The sequence below is a fragment of the Podarcis raffonei genome, chromosome 1, assembly GCF_027172205.1.
Source record: "Podarcis raffonei isolate rPodRaf1 chromosome 1, rPodRaf1.pri, whole genome shotgun sequence".
Classification (NCBI taxonomy): domain Eukaryota; kingdom Metazoa; phylum Chordata; class Lepidosauria; order Squamata; family Lacertidae; genus Podarcis; species Podarcis raffonei.
In genome coordinates this window covers 102,087,752-102,107,008 of record NC_070602.1, presented here as the reverse complement: position 1 = coordinate 102,107,008, position 19,257 = coordinate 102,087,752, and the positions used below count along the sequence as shown (strand labels likewise).

The 19,257-nt window shown below is 40.8% G+C and overlaps 1 protein-coding gene across 4 annotated transcripts in view; it reads right to left on the bottom strand.

Annotated features, from left to right (window-relative positions):
• Positions 1-19,257, bottom strand: part of MBD5 (methyl-CpG binding domain protein 5) — a 108,875-nt gene that overhangs the window by 22,071 nt on the left and 67,547 nt on the right. For 2 of the 4 annotated variants that reach the window (XM_053406207.1, XM_053406230.1), the window contains exons 3-6: positions 15,027-15,705; positions 13,379-13,481; positions 9,519-9,699; positions 5,843-7,978 (exon numbers count right to left, since the gene is read on the bottom strand). In XM_053406207.1, coding sequence (XP_053262182.1) covers positions 5,843-7,978; positions 9,519-9,699; positions 13,379-13,481; positions 15,027-15,139 — 2,533 coding nt within the window. In that variant the 5' untranslated portion in view covers positions 15,140-15,705. Of the gene's footprint in view, positions 1-5,842; positions 7,979-9,518; positions 9,700-13,378; positions 13,482-15,026; positions 15,706-17,223; positions 17,399-19,257 lie in introns of all 4 variants that reach the window. The other 2 variants (XM_053406222.1, XM_053406217.1) reach the window with 2 other exon arrangements.

The following is a 19,257-nucleotide window of genomic DNA, read 5'->3' as shown; positions in this document are numbered from 1 at the left end:
TCCCCTTGACTTCAGTCCAGAGCTTATTGGGTCCAAATCTGGTCTGCTCTGGATTTACAGGAAGAAATTTTTTTATTATTAAAGATTGTGAAATATTTGAAAAACTCTTGTGTGCAAATAAGCTCATTAGCAGGTTTAATGTAAAACAAGCAGCTAAATATATTATTAAGAAAAACTAAAGAATAACTTAAAGATGGAATAATGTGGAAAATGCAGTATGATAATTAAAAAGGAACCACAAAAAGGGGGGACGGAAGTCAAATATATGTGTATTAGAAATGTATGTGATTTGTGTTTTTGTAATTTGTATGTCTGTAAATTTTTGAAAGACTGAAAAAAATGTATATATATAAAATACAAATCAGCCGCACAATTTGGATAGAGCGGTCCATGCACTGCTCTATTGTGAATAATTGTTTGAAAATAAAGGATGGGTGAAATATTTGGCAAAAGGTTGTTTTTGACAGGCAATGTGAAAAGGATGTACTATATGGAATAAATTCATAATAAAAACCTCATTCAAGAAACTCAAGCTCCTTTCATATACAAATATTCTATATTCATATGACAGACATTAACTATATGCTTGATTTCTCAAGTTTTCCTATTTTTAAAAAAGTTGAGAAGCTACGAGTCATTAATAAACGCTACCTAAAGTTCTGAGGAGTTTAATTTTATTTCAACATATTAAAGAGCAAGATAAAAATAAGTAGCCTAGTTGTACTGAAATAAATATTTATGAGTTATTGCCAATTAAATACCCATCATATTTCTATATGCCACAATAAATTAAAAAGTGAATGCTGATGCAGGAATATAGGACTGGGTTCTTTGCAAAACTTAATGTCATTACAATATAAAAGCTAAAATTACATTTTAAAAGCATTTCTACAAAGTTGAAAATGTTTACCTTATGGTCTGTAAATATTGGCCAAGAGCAATTTCTAACAACACGTCAGAATCCTGCAATCATGTCTGTTTTGATTTATTTCACTGTGCTGGGTTGAGCTTCTTTTTGGGGGGGAGGGGGCAAAGTTGTTGAGTTTCCCCCCTTTTTTTCAGCAAAATCGCCAAAAAAATAAACATTTCTGATATGGGCTGCCATACATCCAGGTTTTCACAGACATTCTGGCTGCTTTTCAAAAATACTGCCTGGACGTCATTTTCGATGGACGAATCCCAGCAATGTCCGGGAAATTCCAGGCGTATAGCAGCCCTAGAAAAGCTATCTTCTCTTGGTAGGCTGTCTCAACAAGGATGAGGTGCTAGGACATCTGCTTTACATGCAGAATGTCCCAGGTTCAGTTCCAAGCATGAGCACATAGGGCTGGGAATGTCCCTGGTCTGAAACTCTGGAGAACTGCTGCCATTCTGTGTAGACAATTCTATGCTAGATGGACCCAGAAAGATACAGTTCTGTGGAAGGCAGACTCTGTGTTCCTAACCACATCATCTCTCTCTCTCTCTCTCTCTCTCTCTCTCTCTCTCTCTCTCTCACACACACACACACTATAAAAGACCTTTCTTTTCGAGTCAGCATAGCTTAGATTACTATAAATTCCATGTAGTTAACATTTAAAAACATGTTTTATGTCACTGTTCAGTTTTCAAGTGTCACCTTCACACAAGGTACTGTGTGACACTACAGTCTCTTCTCCGCTACTGGTCAGCACCCTGTCCTTACCTTTCAGCAAAGGTTATCCCGCTCAAAATGCATCAAGAAGATGCTGCTTTTTTGCTTTTAAATTCTTGGTAAAGTACCAACTTACAATTTAACATTATGAGGGCTTTTGATTACTAATAGTTGTTGTTTTAAATTTTTTTTTGCTTTTCTCAACTCCCATATGACAAATTGCCACCTTATTTATGTGTCACCTGTCAAGAGTCAGATATGATGGTTCCCTGGCATCACCAGAATTCACCAATACTTTTTGCTAACTCTCCCTATCTCCAGCCAGAAATCCACAAAACATTTGCCTACAGGGCTTAGTCAAGAAGTGGTGCAGTAACGGTCTTCTTGCACCCGATTCTCCTCCTTTTTGTTTTAGGTTTAGTTTCCTTTTGCCATTAACCTTTTACGGCTTAAATGCTTGCATTTCCTAGTCAAAAAAAGGAAGAAGTTTGACACCGCTTTATTGCGCTCCCCCAAACTGAAGTGTTCTTCCTAATATGACAGCTAGGTAGCTTTCTTTAATTCTTTTTAAAGATTATGGATGTACCTCTGTACCTCTTCAAGGGCAACTATGGGCTGTTTCTCATTCTTTCTGCAATGGGCTCTCAGTGTGCATGGTGGGAAGAGTGCAAATATTTTAACTCTTCTCGTATACAATGTAAGTGGTGCTACAGCTATGCCCATCCATAAATTTGCAAAATTTTCTCTTCAAGGAGGCTGGTGTCTTCATTACATACCTTTAGGCGCCAGGCAAAAATGTTCCTTGTCAACTGGGCCTTTGGCTGATTAAAATCCTATACCCTTTGAGGGAGGCGAGTTTATAGGTTTGTGGGTTTTTTGTTCTTGTTTTTATTATGTGTTTTGTGTTTTTATCTTGCATTTTTATATTGTAAAGCGCCTCAAGATCTACAGAGGAAGGGCAGTATGCAAACTGAATTATAGTAATTAACAAATTGTGCTCATATATTCCTTATCAGGCTCCTGGCCTCTAGAGTGAGATGAGCGCACAACCCTAGAGTCTGTCAAGACTGGCCCGTACGGGCAGGGGTACCTTTACCTTTACCTTTATTCCTTATCAGATGTTACACTGGTGAGGATGCAGAATCATTCAGGCATCACCCACGAGCAAGGAAGAACCGGTTGGGCAATTGTAAGGCAATCAGGTGATAGTTTAACTTTTCTATCTAATGATATGAACCAGATTATGTCAGTAGCGTCACAATTATAGACAGTTCTTCCTGTCTGCATTTCACTGTAAGAGTGTTTCACTCTGGTTTCTTCCAGTGCCAGACAGATATGACTGCTGCATCTTGTGCACTTATGTCATCTTTCACTTCTGTTGGTATTATAGGTTTTCGTAGAATACCAGTTGTGTATCTCTGCTGATGGCTCTTTTGATCCAGTGGAAACTTCAGTTAGCAAAATGGGGTGAGGCAATTTTGCTGCACCACTTTCCTCCGCGGTCCCCCCCCCCTCCATAAATCTGCTCACGTGGAATGGGGGCCTTGTGTGGTAGGTAGCTTGGGGGACTGCAGGAGCAAGGGGCAATTCACAAAATTCACCTGTTCCTTTCAGCTTAATGAAGCCTGCTGGATCAAAGAGCCTTCTATCAGTGGAGAGCATCACTGGATTTTTATTTTTTTAATAACTGTAGTTAGGCAATTTATACAAACCACTGCATACCCAACAATAAGGGGCCTCTAGAAGTAATAAGCCAGTGCCCAGAATCTGGCACAGAAGAGAACACATCTGTCCACTTTAGGTGATGATGATTTGAACGTCTTTGACACAGAGCTGATTCATAAATTCCTTTGATGTGTGCAGCCAGCTGTACCTCTGGCAGAATGCTGTCTCCAGTTCTCCTTTATAGATCAGTTGTATTTATAATATAAACAATAGGGTTTTATAAGTCAGAAGCCCCGCCTCCCCATGAAATTAGCTTCATCTCATGATCAAAAACAAAAGGTATCACAGAAGTGAATGAACATCATTTAGTACCACACTTTATTTTAGGTGATTCTAGTTCTTAGATGTGTGTATATAAGGTTTCTTCAGACTACAGTTTCTGGATTCTTCAGCAATACCCTTCCAGACTCTGAAATTCATATGGCTGATATTAAAGCTTTAGTAGTTTTTCATAATCATGGAATTTTGTGAGTCAATAGTAACAAGCCTATGGGTAACATGCCTCTAGAAACTAGTGCCTGTGGAGATTACATAATTTAGGGTCCAATGCAACCCCCTCCTGATCTACAAACTAGCCAGCACAATATCAAACTGCACTTCAATGCTTCAGTATTAAACACAACTACTATTTATATAACTTGGTTTTAGCTTTCCAGATTTGTCTCCCTAAGCAAGCATATGACAGGCCAAAAGCAAACAAAATGTGTGTAGAATATATTAGAAAAAGAACTTCCATTTCCTGGCCTGAGCTATTTCATTTTTCAACTACCGATCTGAAAGGGAAAAAATATAGATAAGTATCCTTCCAAAGATTAGTTTAGACACACTTGTCAGAAGCATCTTGCTCAAAAATCCTATTATGAAATCAAAAATAGTATGCAAAGAGGCCAACAAAAAGTGTGCTTATTTGTAGATAAGACACTGTGATGCAACAAAAAGAGAAAATACAGAATTTCTCATTATGGGTTGTTATAAATGTGAATTCTAGAGCTTTGTTTGGGCATTAGTAAAGTTTCCAGAATTTTTAAAGCCATAGACAAAAATAAAATGATTTACACTCCCCAAATAAATTATTCAAATTGGCTTATCAAACCTAAATTTTAATAACAATTTAAATCCATCAAATTCATTGATCTGAACCAGTTCTACCAGTGCAGAAGTTCTAATAGGTCTAGATACAGGTGCCTAGATAATAGGTCTAGATACAGGTGCCTATTCCAATCCACAATAACAGACTCAACTTAGCACACAAAACTGTTTAGTGTATTTAAGAAGCTTGCATTGAATAAAATCCAGCATTTAAGATAAGGCTGCTACATGCTAAACGTAGCTGATATTTTTTGATGGTTGGCAAATAGGAAACAAGAAGTGTGGACCTGTAACCAAACACTGTGGTGTAACCCTAATGGCTATGTTCTACCTCCACTTTTAGAGGTAGTGTGACTCTGAATATCAGCAGCTGAGAATCATAGCTTGTGTGCTTCTCATAGCCATCTGGTTGGCCACTCTGAAAAGAGGATGCTGGGCTGGGCTAGATGATCCAGCACGTTCTTCTCAATCCCAACACTCATTACTTACTCTAGTCTAGAACACACACTGCAGTGCGGTTTCGGGGTCTGAAGAAGGGTGGTGAGTGAGGAATGAAAAAAAGTACACTTTTTCATAATTTCCCTCCAAATTATCTCCATAATCCTTTTTTTAAGGGACACAGAACTCTTCCCCTCTCTGATCCTTCTCCCCTTCCTCAGGCTACTAAAACTGCTATGGATTGGATCAGGCAAATTCTATTCAAGTGATGTAGGAGGCCTCTGAACATGTTCAGTCTATCAGGCATCGTCTCATCTCTCCTCTCCTTCTAACCAATATTTTTCTGCACACCTAGTTCCAAACCTGGACTCATGGTTCAGCTCTTCCAAATCATGAGCTGCAAACCACAGGACAAACCTTACATTATGGCTTATGGTTTGCCTCCTCTGTGGGAGCCCACCTATTTTGCTTTGGCTTAGAGTTATATGCAAAGTGGGCCGTTGTGTTAGCCAATTATCTTAACATCCTTGACCCTTCTGAACCATCTATCTATCACTATAAAATGCATAACTATACGAGAAAAACCAGTCATATCTAGCAATGTCCAAAGACTTTTAAAAGAAAACAGTATCTATAACAAAGCTATAAGATGCTGTTCTTGCTTTCATTGTTTTTAATATTTAACGCTGTACTGTTTTTAACACTTGATTGGGAGCCACCCAGAGTGGCTGGGGAAACTCAGCCAGATGGGTGGGGTATAAATAATAAATTATTATTATATTATTATTATTGGGGAAAAGGTTGGTAGAAGCATGAATAAGTAAATAAATAAATTGCATCTCAAAATAGAAACTTTCCATTTCTTTCTCTTGAAGGCGCCCAATGAAATATATACGTAAAAAGGCACTGAAACGATCATTCAAAATTTTTAGATACCAGCTTTTAAAGGAAACATACCTGCTTCAGGACTTGTTCGACTGCAACTGCTCACAATGCTGTTTGGTATCACTTGATTGGAGGGTGCTTGGATTCGTGGCTGAGTTGGGTTCAGATGCAGTGAGTTTCCTAAAGTCATTCCAGGTTGACTGAGCACCCCACAATTTCCACTAGCTTGCATCTGATTTATTAAGCCTGCAAGATGGTTGTTTGGGCCAGGACTAGTACCATGGCCAAAGTTAGTGTTTGAATTCTGGCAGTGCATACTTTCTCCTCTTAAAGGTAAATCTTGTGCCAGTGAATTATGAATAGTGCCAGAGTTCATATTAGTGTCTGTAAAATGCAGCTGGTTAGCAGAGCAAGGCAAAACAGTATTTGAGCTCCCACAACCAGAAGTACTATTGCTGCTCATATGAGAACTTTGACAGCTCATGGATTGAAGTAACTGGGACATAGACGTAATGGGAAATGAACCTTGATTCTGTTTTCTTATCAAGTCAGGCCCAGATTTAGGAACTCCAGAACTATCCAACTGAGACTGCCTAAGCAAACTCAACACGGTAGTGTTTGGTGGTTTTCTTTTCCTCAAAGGGTCTTTTTGTTGAGACATAAGCTTATCTCGTAGTGCTGCTCGACCACTTTGCCCTTCACTTGATGGTAGAAGCATGTTAGCAGTAGGAGGAAACATGGTGTTTAAAGTGCTATGTCCATCATTGTTGCCACCACTGGCAACAGTTCCAGAATTGCTACTGCTGTTGCTATTGTTACCAGCAAGTTTATTTTGATTTGCTAGCTGTGCTTTGGCTGCTGCTGAGAGTAAACTACTAGCTGGAAAGGAGGCAGCATTGTGCTGGTTCAAGATCTGATTTAAAGGCATTCCCAGCAAGCCAGGCTGACTTTTCATGGGCCCACTTCCAGCAGATGCAGATGGAAAAACTGCATTGTTTGGAGGATTCAATACATTACTCATTCCAGCAATCAATGGGTTAGGGATATCCTTATACTGATGGAGTCCATCAGTCTTTGTGGAAGGACTTGATGGCATGGATGGCCTAGGAGACCCTATTGTTGACCTTGGTGATCGAGGAGGAACTTTAATATTACTACAAGATGACTGTGGTCCTACTGGAGGCATCATGAAATTTCCATGATCAGATGATGTGGAAGATGAGCGTGATCTTTGGGGCGAAGCCTCAATCCTTCCAATTCCAGATCCCATCATATGAACCGGTGATGTTACTGGGGAGGGTGAGAGGGAGGTTGAAGCAGCATGCTGAACTCTTTGCACATGACTCCCATGGTTTGTGTGACCAGGCTTTACAGTTGGCAAAGGGAGATTACTTGGCAGAGGGACAACGGCTGGAGGCATGCTTACATTCATCACAGGTACCTGAGAGTGAACATTTGAGTGATAAGTACTTGGATTAATGATAACAGGATTCTGATTCACCGGTTTGCTAGGAATAGGGTCAAGAATGCCAAGCGGATCCTTCTCCGAAGTTAATGGCTTTTTCTGAAGAGCACAGGAAGGTGGTGGTGGTGGAGGAGGGCCTTGAGGTGGTTTGTGGTGAAACATTGCTCGTGGCATTTCCATACTAGCTGAAAAATTACACATGGGTTTTTTCATTACTGGACTTTTTGTGGTCAGGGTTGGGGAAAGAGGTATATTAGTCCTTCCAGCCATTGCACAAGATGACTGCACAGGAGAACCATGTAGCATTACTGAAGGTGGGGACAGAGGAGTTCTGTTCATGTGAACAGGACTAGAGTTGGGTGCTCCATGAAAACTGGAATTATTCCTCGTGAAAATATCTGGACTTCCAAGAGGGTCTGTCCTTGGAGAGATGGAACCATCTCCATATATTTGTGATCCTGATGAAGCTGGACTAGGCATTCCTCCATGGCCGCCACGATATGGAGATTTCTGTCCATGTTCATTACTGCCCAATCTCTGCCTGGGATAGACAGAATGAAGTTCTTGTTGTTGGTTTGCAGCCATCTCTTGCACATATAGCCTTCCCATGGCATTTGAGGACCCCATCATCAATTTGAAAGGAGTTTTACATTCTGGCATCACAGAATTGGTAATTCCTTCATGTGATTTATTCCTCATTGATCTTGGAGTTGCTGCTCGTGAAGGTACTATTGGAGTTGCACCTAAATAAAAAACATGAGAGGAGAGTTACTATTGTGGAATGAAATGAAATATAACAAAAGAGAATAATTCCCCCTCTCTGGACAGAACTGCATCCAAGTACATTAAACACAAAATTCTGTAATGTGCCATGGTCTTGCACCAGGGATTCTGGTAGGAAACCTATGCCATTTATTCCTATGCCAGTCTTCACTAACCTAGTGCTTTCCAGACATTTTGGACTACAACTCTCATCAGTCCCAGCCAGCACTGTTTCTGTTCAATAATAATTTAGAGCAATATACTTATATCAAAATGTGACCTACCATGCCTTATCCAGGCCAGCAGCTGCATAACCTGCAACTATCAGTTTCCTGAGTTGCCTTGGGGCTGCTTAAGACCTATCTGCCCCAAGAGAAGGCAAAAATGCCCAGGGCAGGGACTTCATTTCATCAGCTCCTAATCTGACCCAAGAATATTTTGCAACATTTCCTTATTCTAATATTTATGAACTACCATGGGTGCCTTGACAGAAAGGCAGCATATAAATATAATAAAATAAATAAATGAAATAAAAAACTTTCAAAACAGCCAGCTATTAAAAAGGAAAATTAGGATATCCCCTGCTGCGGTAGGATATTGATCTTCAGTACCTGGTTGTACTTTCCCAACTTTGTTCTAGGCCAAATGTGGATGACTGGAGGAGGAAAGCTGTGTGGCACTAAGCTATAGGAAAGTTTGGGAGGGCATGAACTTATTCCCTCTATTGACACTGAACACGGAAGGCCCAAAATGGGTAATTGCATAGGAGTGGGTACCAGTGCAGTGCAGCTGGCTAAGGATGCTGTATTTTGATGCCAGGTCTGGTGTGTGCCTAGAATGTCAGCATTTCCCCAAGATATGGAAGTTCCACACTGATTTACCTATCTATGAAAACACACACATATTAAGCTCTTTTGCACTGGGGTAGAATCACAGAGTTGTAGAGTTAGAAAGGATCCTGAGGGTCATCTAGTCCAACTCTCTGCAATTCAGGAATCTCAACATACATGACAGATGACCATCCAACCTCTGCTTAAAAACCCAGTCCTGTCCTTTTCCAACAGTTTGACTTCACCCCCAAAGGTGCACGCCTCCATCGTCTTCCAAGACAGATGGATGCCAACTGTCTACTCTTGGCTAGCAGTCTCTTCTCAGTCTCCAGGAAATCTATGTTCCAGAACAGTAGCTACCTGAGATCCTTTTAATTTTAAGTACCAGAGATGGAGCATGGGATCTTCTGCACGCATAGCACATACTCCATCAGTGACCCATGGCTCCACTAAGATATATGATCCAGGACCTAGGAGGGGGTGATTTAGGATTAGTGGAGTAAAGTGGAGTGACTCTGCAAGGTGTAAAAAGGACGTATGGTCCTCTAAAATCACCTCATAAGATTTGATAGCTTAACATATCTAATTTTTTAATAAACAACTTTTGAAGATTAATTCTCCCTATTACATTACTTACTACTGAACATTAACATTGAATTTCTTCCTCCCACTTGTGAAAAGCCAAACTTACTTGTTCCACCACCAGGGCTAGTTAGAACCAATGAAGGATGAGGTGCTTCCATGCTCTTATGAAGTGTAGCCACTGCAATAATTTTCCTTTTATGGATGCATAGCTTGGTGACATCTTCATCTGCTTTAACATCTTCAGCTGTTCTTTGTGTCACAGCAACTCCAGGATCAAAATTAAATACCTTAAAAATAACGCCAGAAACACTATATTATGATTTTTTGGGTTAAGAGACTAACCCACCCCAAAAAAGTAAGCACCTCTCATTTCCTTCAAAATCTGATTATATAATGGGCATGTTAGAGGAATCAAAATTCAAAACATACAGTGGAGGCACACTTATTCTGAGCTGCCCTTGTAGTGGATGACGACTGGAGAACCAATAGTTCTGCTCAAAGTTCTGCTGGTAGAAATTGTGGTACCTTGCATAAAAAAAATCCCACTACCCCACATCATCTCATGAAAACTCCAATTTGATAACATTTCCCTGAGCACCTCCTCCCAAAACGTGTACACCTTTGTACACCTTTGTATAGGCCCAGCACATACAGCCCTACAATCAGGTGCGGGGGGGGGGGGGAGCACTTAAAAAAACCCCACGTATTTTTTATTAAAGATTTCTTGGTTTACAAAAGTATGTGCAGTGTCTCTTTTTTCAAGTTACATTTTCTACAGATCAGTTTCATTTGTTGAGACATTAGTATTAGATTAAGAAGAAAAGGGGGGAGAGGTGGAGGGGGCCATGGTGAGTGGGGTTGGGGTTGGGTGGCAATGTTTCTATTTTACTTAATGTATGGGGTTTTGTGTCAGCGTTGCGTGTGCAGGTTCTCTTTGCTATTTGCTTGTCTTCCTTTGGTGGTGAGAGAGGTTGGGATTGGCTTAAGGTGTGGTTGTTTGTGATTGGCTGTGGTGAACTTTGTTTTCATGTGTGAGTGGGGTGGGTGGGTGTTTTTGAATCAGGTTAGCCAGATTGATTTGTATCCTGTTGGTGGATTCTTGTCATTGTCTTGTTGGGCTATGTATGTGATAAAGGGGAGCCATACCGGGGTGAAGGCGTCTTCTTCCATTGGGGGGCAGCACTTATGTGGGCAAAGTGGAGTAGAGTTAGACCCCATTTTTGTAGCATTTTCAATGCCATTTCCTTTATTCAGGATGATATGAATTTAAAGGGAAACTTGCTCCACTTGGCTGTCAAGCCTGCTTTGTCGGATATTTTACAGTCACAGATTCCTACATGAGATGCATGTAGTGCTAGTATTCTATACAATTTGGGAGACCAGACCATGTTCCATTCATTCAAGTTTAAGAGTCATTCAAAAGAAGGCAACTGGTTTACTGCAATGCGCTCTATGTGGGGCTTCACTCATGCTTGATCCTGAAGCTGCTGTCAGTGTAGAATACTGCAGTGTAGAATTGCTGACAGAAGTAAGGCCTTGTCAGAATATAACACCTGTGCTCAGAGATCTGCACTGGTTGCTTCCTGACCAAGTTCAATATCTTACTGTTAGCATAAGGTAAAGGTAAAGGGACCCCTGACTATTAGGTCCAGTCGTGACCGACTCTGGAGTTGCGGCGCTCATCTCACTTTATTGGCCGAGGGAGCCGGCGTACAGCTTCCAGGTCATGTGGCCAGCATGACTAAGCCGCTTCTGGCAAACCAGAGCAGCGCACGGAAACACCGTTTACCTTCCCGCCAGAGTGGTACCTATTTATCTACTTGCACTTTGACGTGCTTTCGAACTGCTAGGTTGGCAGGAGCAGGGACCGAGCAACGGGAGCTCACCCCGTTGTGGGGATTCGAACCGCCAACCTTCTGATCGGCAAGTCCTAGGCTCTGTGGTTTAACCCACAGCGCCACCCGCGTCCCTACTGTTAGCATATAAAGCCCTTAACAACTTGGGACCAGTTTACCTATGAGATTACTGTACACCCCCCATGCACTCCCGACCGCTTCAATTGGCACTACTGCAGGTGCCACATAAAACCCATTCCACATTTGTAAGAACTTAACCATTTAGTGGCAGCACCTGCTCTTTAGAACTCCCTGTCCATTGAGATCAAGTAGGCGCCTTTCACTGTATTCTTTTGCGGTGCCTGATAAAAACATGTTTTTTTAGGCAAGCCTACCCAGATGCTTAGAAAGTTGATGTAATTTTAATCTGTTTTAGTATCTTAACTTTTGTATGTTTTAAAGTATGGTTGTGATTCTTTCTTGATTTTCTTGTTTTATCTTTTTGTAGATATCTTTATCTTATTTTGTGAATAAATAAGTTCCCTTAGGGCACCTTGCTTATTCTGCCTTACTATATATTCTTCTACCTTGGGTCATTGCACACTCTTCCTTATCTACTACTGTATATCTGGCAAACTGAATTTCTAAGAGAGTTCACACAAACTGCTACTAGGGAGGAAACGCAGGAAAGAGCACCACTGCAGGAAAAAGAAAGCAATGGACAAATTGTGGTTTTCAAGGCCACTACAATTTTGCTGTCCACTACTCTACTTTATAGGGGACGTGGGTGACACTGTGGGTTAAACCACTGAGCCTCTTGGGCTTGCCGATCAGAAGGTCTGCGATTCGAATCCCTGCGACGGGGTGAGCTCCCGTTGCTCGGTCCCTGCTTCTGCCAACCTAGCAATTCGAAAGGACGTCAAAGTGCAAGTAGATAAATAGGTACTGCTCCGGCGGGAAGGTAAACGGCGTTTCCGTGCGCTGCTCTGGTTCGCCAGAAGCGGCTTAGTCATGCTGGCCTCATGACCCGGAAGCTGTATGCCGGCTCCCTCGGCCAATAAAGCGAGATGAGCGCTGCAACCCCAGAGTTGGTCACGACTGGACCTAATGGTCAGGGGTCCCTTTACCCTTACTCTACTGTATAGTATTGATTTGATATACAACACATTGTTTTTAAATGCAACTGGTTATTTATTAATGGTTTGATTATTTCTGAATTTGTCATTATGTTAATTAGATGCTGCAAAGCACTCTGTGATCTGGTTGATGAAGATCACAGAATGATGAAGATAAACAAACAAACAAACAAACAAACAAACAAACAGAAAACAGAATCCTTCTGTACTGCAGACCACTGGCAGTAATAAGAACACAAATGTTGCAATGTGGAGTTATCATGGACTGGTTGGGATGCAGAGGAATGATGGGAGAAGTCAGCTGGGGAACCAGAGTCCAGAGCATGATGGTGGGACAATGATGAGTGGTCAGAAGGAGAAGATTGGGAAGAGGAGGTGCCAGAAGTGGAGGCAGTAACAGGGCTTAGTGAGCTGGGAGAGTCTGTGGCAGAGAGAAGTCCAGAATCAGATGCAGAAGCTGAAGCAGGGGAAAAGCAGGGGAGGAGGGAAGCAAAGAGGCAGAGGTAAGTCAGGCTGGAGAAGAGTCATGGGTGTCTCCCCTTCCTGCTGTGACAACGTCTCACTGAACCAGAAGAGGAATGAAAAGTACAGAGCTGACATTGGTTGTACACAGACACAGTCTCCAATTGCTTGGAAAAAAACCCCCTGAAGAGGCAGGGACTTAAGATGGCTGGGGGAGGGGGGAGGGACTTTCAGTTTCAGCAACTGATCCATGGGGCGAGACCTACTTTTATATTGTGAACAGCCCTGAGATCTATGGATGAAGAGTTTTATACAAATAAATTTACTCACTTAACCTACTAAATAAATAAATAAATAAATACACCTTTAAACAACCGTTTAGATTAATTATGTGAACCACGCCAATAAGTAATGCATCTTGTTTTCAAAACGGTTTTGTTTCTAATGACTGACTTTTAAAATTTTACAACAATATATTTAATTCAACATATATTCATTTTTCATTCAGTATGTTCACAGTTATCCGATTTTACCTTGGGAAGGATGAGGGGACATTCTAAACCACACTTGCATGTTCCATCAGTCAGCAGATACGTTTTAACCTGTTCCAAACAGGACAATAAAGACCCACTAGGACTGAAAGAATAAGAAAAATGTAAAATATGCACATTAATGAATATTGCTAGAAAATACTTCACATACAATTGATGTATCAGTTTGGAACGCACGCACGTGTGCACACACAAACAGAGAGTACAGCTTCACTATTCTGCAAAAGTTTCCACAGAAAAGTTAATGTAATTTCTGTTCAGAACAATACATCAAACTTACTTTTCTCTAACCTACATTTTAACAAGAACTCAAGGCTAGGCATTTCAAAGTTGCTCCGTTGTTCTCTTGGATGTTGCAGGGTACCAGCTTGTCTATTAATGTATAATGCACAGGATAACATATAATGCACAGAAGGATTGAGGAACTAGTACACACAGAGGATTAGCTTCACATTTCGTACTGTTTAAAAGAGCCTACAATCTCCAGAAGTTCCTATTTCAAGTAATAAAAGGTTTTCCTCCAAATAAATAAAGAAGAGAAGAAGAAGAAGAAGTGTAAGCTTAGACAGGCTTTTTAAAGACAAGTTTATTCCAAATTGATAGCAGGACCCAAGTCCTACCATGCAACAGACATTTCATAGATATAGGTCTGCCTAAAAAAATAGTCACAAACCCAGCCGGGGAAACTGATGTTTATCTGAAATGAATGGAAATGGTCTTAGAAGACAGTTCTTTAGGGATATAGGAATATGCTGAGTCTTTAAAGTGTTTCTGGGCAATGAGGTTGCTCCTCTGAGTAAATGTGTTGGTTAGATTGTATATAGCTGATGGTAAATTCAAGCTCTTACACAAGGAGCCACTACTCGAGAAAGTAAACCTTGGATAAACACAAATTAGGTAGAAATAGATATAGATAGATAGATAGATAAATAAATAGATAGATAGATAATAGATAGATAGATAGACAGATAGATGATAGATAGAAAGATAGATAAATGGGGGAGGGGAGAGAATTATATTTTAATCTTTTCCATCTTTTCAAGCATTAGCAGTTTTGTTGGGCCTGTGTATGGAGAAATTCCAAGGAAGAATTTGCTTAACTGGGAATGGAATGGAATTTCACATTCTGCAATATCCTTCTGAGCTACATTTTTTTAGGCCTGTCTTAGCATCTAATCTTATGTTCCCCAGGAGCGTAGATGAGAGGCCACAGGATGCAGTGGAAGTGTTTCTCAGCCAGTGGGGGAAGGGGTAGCAGCTCTTACATAATTTTCCCCCACCTGCATAGGGAAAGTAGAAACTCCCCTATGAGGAATGATTACAATGTGTGTGTGTGTGTGTGTGTGTGTGTGTTTTAAGTTTAGAGAAAAGGCATGTAAGAGGAGATGGAGAAAGTGAATAGAGAAAGGTTTTTCTTCCTCTTGCGTAGCGCAAGAACTTGGGGACATCCAATGAAGTGGGATGTTGGAAGATTCAGGGTGGTTAAAAAAGTTCTTCTATCCAGGCTTTGATGTCTGGTGAGGTAATGCATTCCAGGATTACAGAAAGAGGACTTTGGCTATCAAGTCACCTTTCACGGAATTACTTAAACAGAATAACTTCCTATTCCAACATGCATGTGAATGCTTACCTAATATACAGAACTCCATTTTGATCTACCCGCCGTTGCCAACCAACTGGGACTTGTACTGCAGGCAGCCCTCCATCTTTGTCCCCACCGTCACACTCCTTGCCTCCATTCATTTTTTTTGATACTGCTTATGCCTCCTCGGAGATATCAACAATAAGATGATATCCTTAGTCTATATGTCATCATGGCCTTCAGAAGGCGGCTGCACAGCACAGCGATTCCCAGTTTGTAAAAAATGCATTGGGAATCTCTGGCTCAGTCAATAAAATCTGCCATTTTTGTTGTTGACAAGTCAGTTGCCCATTCTGATCAATATTAAGTATGAAATGTTTTATTCCTTATGTAGCCATAAGGATATCCTAAATGGGTAAAAATGAATGTTTCCAACTTGGGAAAATCATAATCCATTAATGCTCTGTTACTGGCCAAGAAGAGATTAAAAACATTTACGTCTAGTTCAATAGCATGACTCCAAGCTTGATGACTGCCAAAGGTAATTTGTATTTTGAGAGAATAAGTCCCATTTTTGAAGATTTGTCACGGCCAAGAACTCCAGGTATTAAATCCTTTTTATATGCCACATTCTTTTTGTTTCCTTGTCTTCTTCCATTCATTGTCCAAGGAACTCCTGGACGCTTCTTGTGATTCTCTCATGATGATACAGCTCCAGTATGAATACCTGATGGGGGACAAAACACAAGCAGCTAAGTAATATTACCATTAAAATGAAAGTAATGTCTGTCATCTATTTGCTCTGATTGCTGCACTGCAGAAGACAACAGTGCAACTCTTAAATCATTTTTAGTAAAAGCTTTAAGGAAGCACAAAAGGTGGAACAGGGTCCAAAGCTCTGCACAACCTAGATGACTTAGTATTTGTGTTTCCCCCCCACACCTAGCACCTTCTCACGAACCAGAGTTGAGTTTCAAAAACATTTTGTGATATCACATAATTCTAGTGTTTAAAGGTAAGAAGTCAAACATGTATTCAAGCATGCCTACAGAAGCTGTTTGAATCTTGGCTGTATTGAGAGATACGAGAGAGAGAGAGAGAGATTAAAACTGAAACATGTGGGAATGCTAAAGAATGCAAGAGAAAAGACAGGAATAAAGATTATATTAGGCAGCTTGGATGAATATTGGCCTCTTCTTTTACACTTTCAAAGGGAATTCCTACATTTATTCATTGCTTTGCATGAAAGTATTTATGCAACTGTAACTTGGTACGTTAACACATTGTAATCCTAATCTAATTAATTCTGCAACAATTTATTCCATTACAATCTCAAAATAGAAACACTAGTCTACAGAAACTTTGAGCATTCATTGAATTTCTGATTACGTACGTGAAAAAATCACACTTCTCCCTGCGCTGAAGCAACCAACAGGACTTACAGGACAGATAGCACAACTTGCGCACAGGCCTAAGTCTTTGCCAGAAATCAGATACTATCCCCATATTACATATACATAGATTGATGATTTTTACTCATTAGTCGGCAAATAAGCAACTAGTTTTTAATATATATTAAAACAAACACATGCACTGGATCATTTCAAGAGATATAGTTTCTGCAACAGATGCAGGTAAAGCACATTAACCACAGCTTGCTGCATGTAATTGCTGTGTTCATATTTCAGGTTACGAGTGCTGATTATATTTACCCTTTAAACCTTGCTTTTTACCTCTTCCTACACAGGACTGGTACACTGAAGTACTAAGGAAGAAGGTGAAAAGTCCTGGAGTCCTGGAGGGAATATGAGGAGGTGTCATGGTCCCGAAGCAGGAATCCTCAGTTGCAGAAGACTCCCACAAAAGCAGCCTTTTAGGCTCTAGGGCCAGCAGTTCCACATACTCCCCGAACCCCAAGGAGAAACTTCTGCCATGGGGCTGAATGGACTGCAGACTCACTGGAGGATCAGGAAAGCCCCAACAAGGTCTCTTCAAAGTAGTGTGAAATCCCACTGCTTATATAAGGGGGGGGGGAAAGGTCACCAGCTGCAGAAAAAGGCAGTAATTCTTTAACTGGCCACATACAGGAATCAGAGGCAGGGTTTCCACCATGACTACCTAGTGAAGTTGCTCCAAGATGCACTGAGACAACTTGTGGTTTGGGCCTCAGCTGTAGGACCGTTGAGCACAGTCCAGCACCAGCCCCTTGGTGTTTGTACAAAGGCCTGGCTGCTCCTTGCCTTACCTTCCTATCTTTTCCACAACTCTGGGCCTACCGATTTCCATCTTGCTTGGGCCATCACCATCCCTTGGGGTGGACATCACCATGGATCAGGATATAAGGACTTTGTAGCCAGGCAACTACCACTTCAATGTCAGCAACCAGGGGAATGAGAAGGGCTGAAAAGAGTCACAGGGACCTAATGAGAAGTGGGGAATTAAGGCTGGATAGGTCATCACAAAGGAATGTAAGCAGTTGAGATTCATTTATTATTATATGTAAGCTGTCTAGAAGACCTCTCTGGGTCGAAAGGTAGGGCAGAAACTGAAATAAAACAAAAGGACATGTTTAAGCATAAGTAGTATGTCCTTCCACTATCTTCTAGAACACACTCAAGATGTGTGCACAAGATGTTTATTTATTTATTTTACAGACCAATGTCTGCTATGTGTGCTACACTTCACTTGGAAACCAGCCCAGAGTGCTGCCTTATATATCAAGAGGTGGCTTCCATCCTGTCAAGGTGGCTGAGAAGAGGGAGAACGCTACACACAGAGACACACAGAATAGATACACAAACTACTACAGATTAGTCTCTGAACTGACAGCAAGGCACCAGGCACCAAACATCTCCCATTGTTTCAGGCCCAATTCACCAGGCCTAAGACAAAACAGGTGATGCTGAAGCACCTTCAACTGTATAGCCACAAACTCTTTCCCCCGCATCCCAGGACTAGAAAAGGCCCCTGGACTTGATACTGCCTTTTTTACTACCAAGTTTTACCAACTGGATGAATGGTGTGAGCCTGTTTTCTGAAGCACTGTTTTGGGCTTGAGACTTCTCTGTGAGAAAGGGGCTATAGCTTAATGATAGAGCTCATGCTTTGGATACACAACATTCCAGGAAGAGCTGGGAAAAAACTTCTGCCTGGAAATCTGGAGAGCTGCTTCCAGTCAATGTAGCCGGATAGACAGTCAGAGCACTGGTCCAAGGTAGCTCTTTATGTTCCCATCTTGGCTTTGAGTCCTGGCAGACCTGCTCCCTGCCCTGCAGGCCTTTCCTCATCTGGCCTGGTGGGGCCCTGACACTACAGCCAGAAAAGCTGAGGCTGCTGCATGGACTCTTGGGATGGGGGGCTGTTGTTAAAACTGTGTTTACAGAAGACAATCTTACTCAGCTACGAGTGATCGCCAAAGAAAGAAGAAGAAGTTGGCAGGGGGATTGTTACCGCTGTTGATGTTGGTTCCCTTGTATCTATTTCAGATCTTGTGATTTACTTGGGAAATATTCAGTTTGGCTGTCTATTTTTGAATGTTTTGTTTTTTGTTTTATGACTACTTTTGTTATGTTGTAGTTATGTATTTTTTCATGTTGTAAGCTGCCTTGAGCATCATTTGAAGTGTGGAAAGGCAGCATACAAATAAAATGATGTGCAAGGATAACAACAGGAGGACTCAAAGAAGGAACTTTTGGAAACTCAAGGCAGTAGAAACATAAGATGATTGGACCCCACTGAACTTGAAGCATAGGAAGCCCCAACAAAAATTTATAATTTGGCAAAATATTTGGACTTTATAATATGTATTTGTATAATTTGGAATATTTAATGTGACTTGATTGGATTGTTAAAATGGAAAACTTAATAAAAAATATTATAACAAAAACAAATAAAATGATGTGCGTACATATGTTGTCAGTGATGCTGGACAGCAACTCTAAAGGCCAGAGTATATAATACACAACAGGAATTGGAAGAAAGGTGTGAATGGAATTGTATGTGCTAGGATGTGTGCAAGGCTACATATGGCTGAAAGAGGCAATGCAAAGGACTTGTGCAAGTATTTCTAGGGTCTGTTTACTGGAAGCTTCTTTTCCAGATTAGTACTTAAAAAAAAAGAGCCCAATTTTATTTTAAATGCCAATGTTTAGGTAAAATTTAAATAAAATACATTTCAGGAGTTTCCGCCACATGTAGGTACTCCCTCCATATACCTAACTGCTTCTCGTGACAGGCGTTTCACAAGTATTTAATAGTATTGACTAGAAATAAAGTTCAA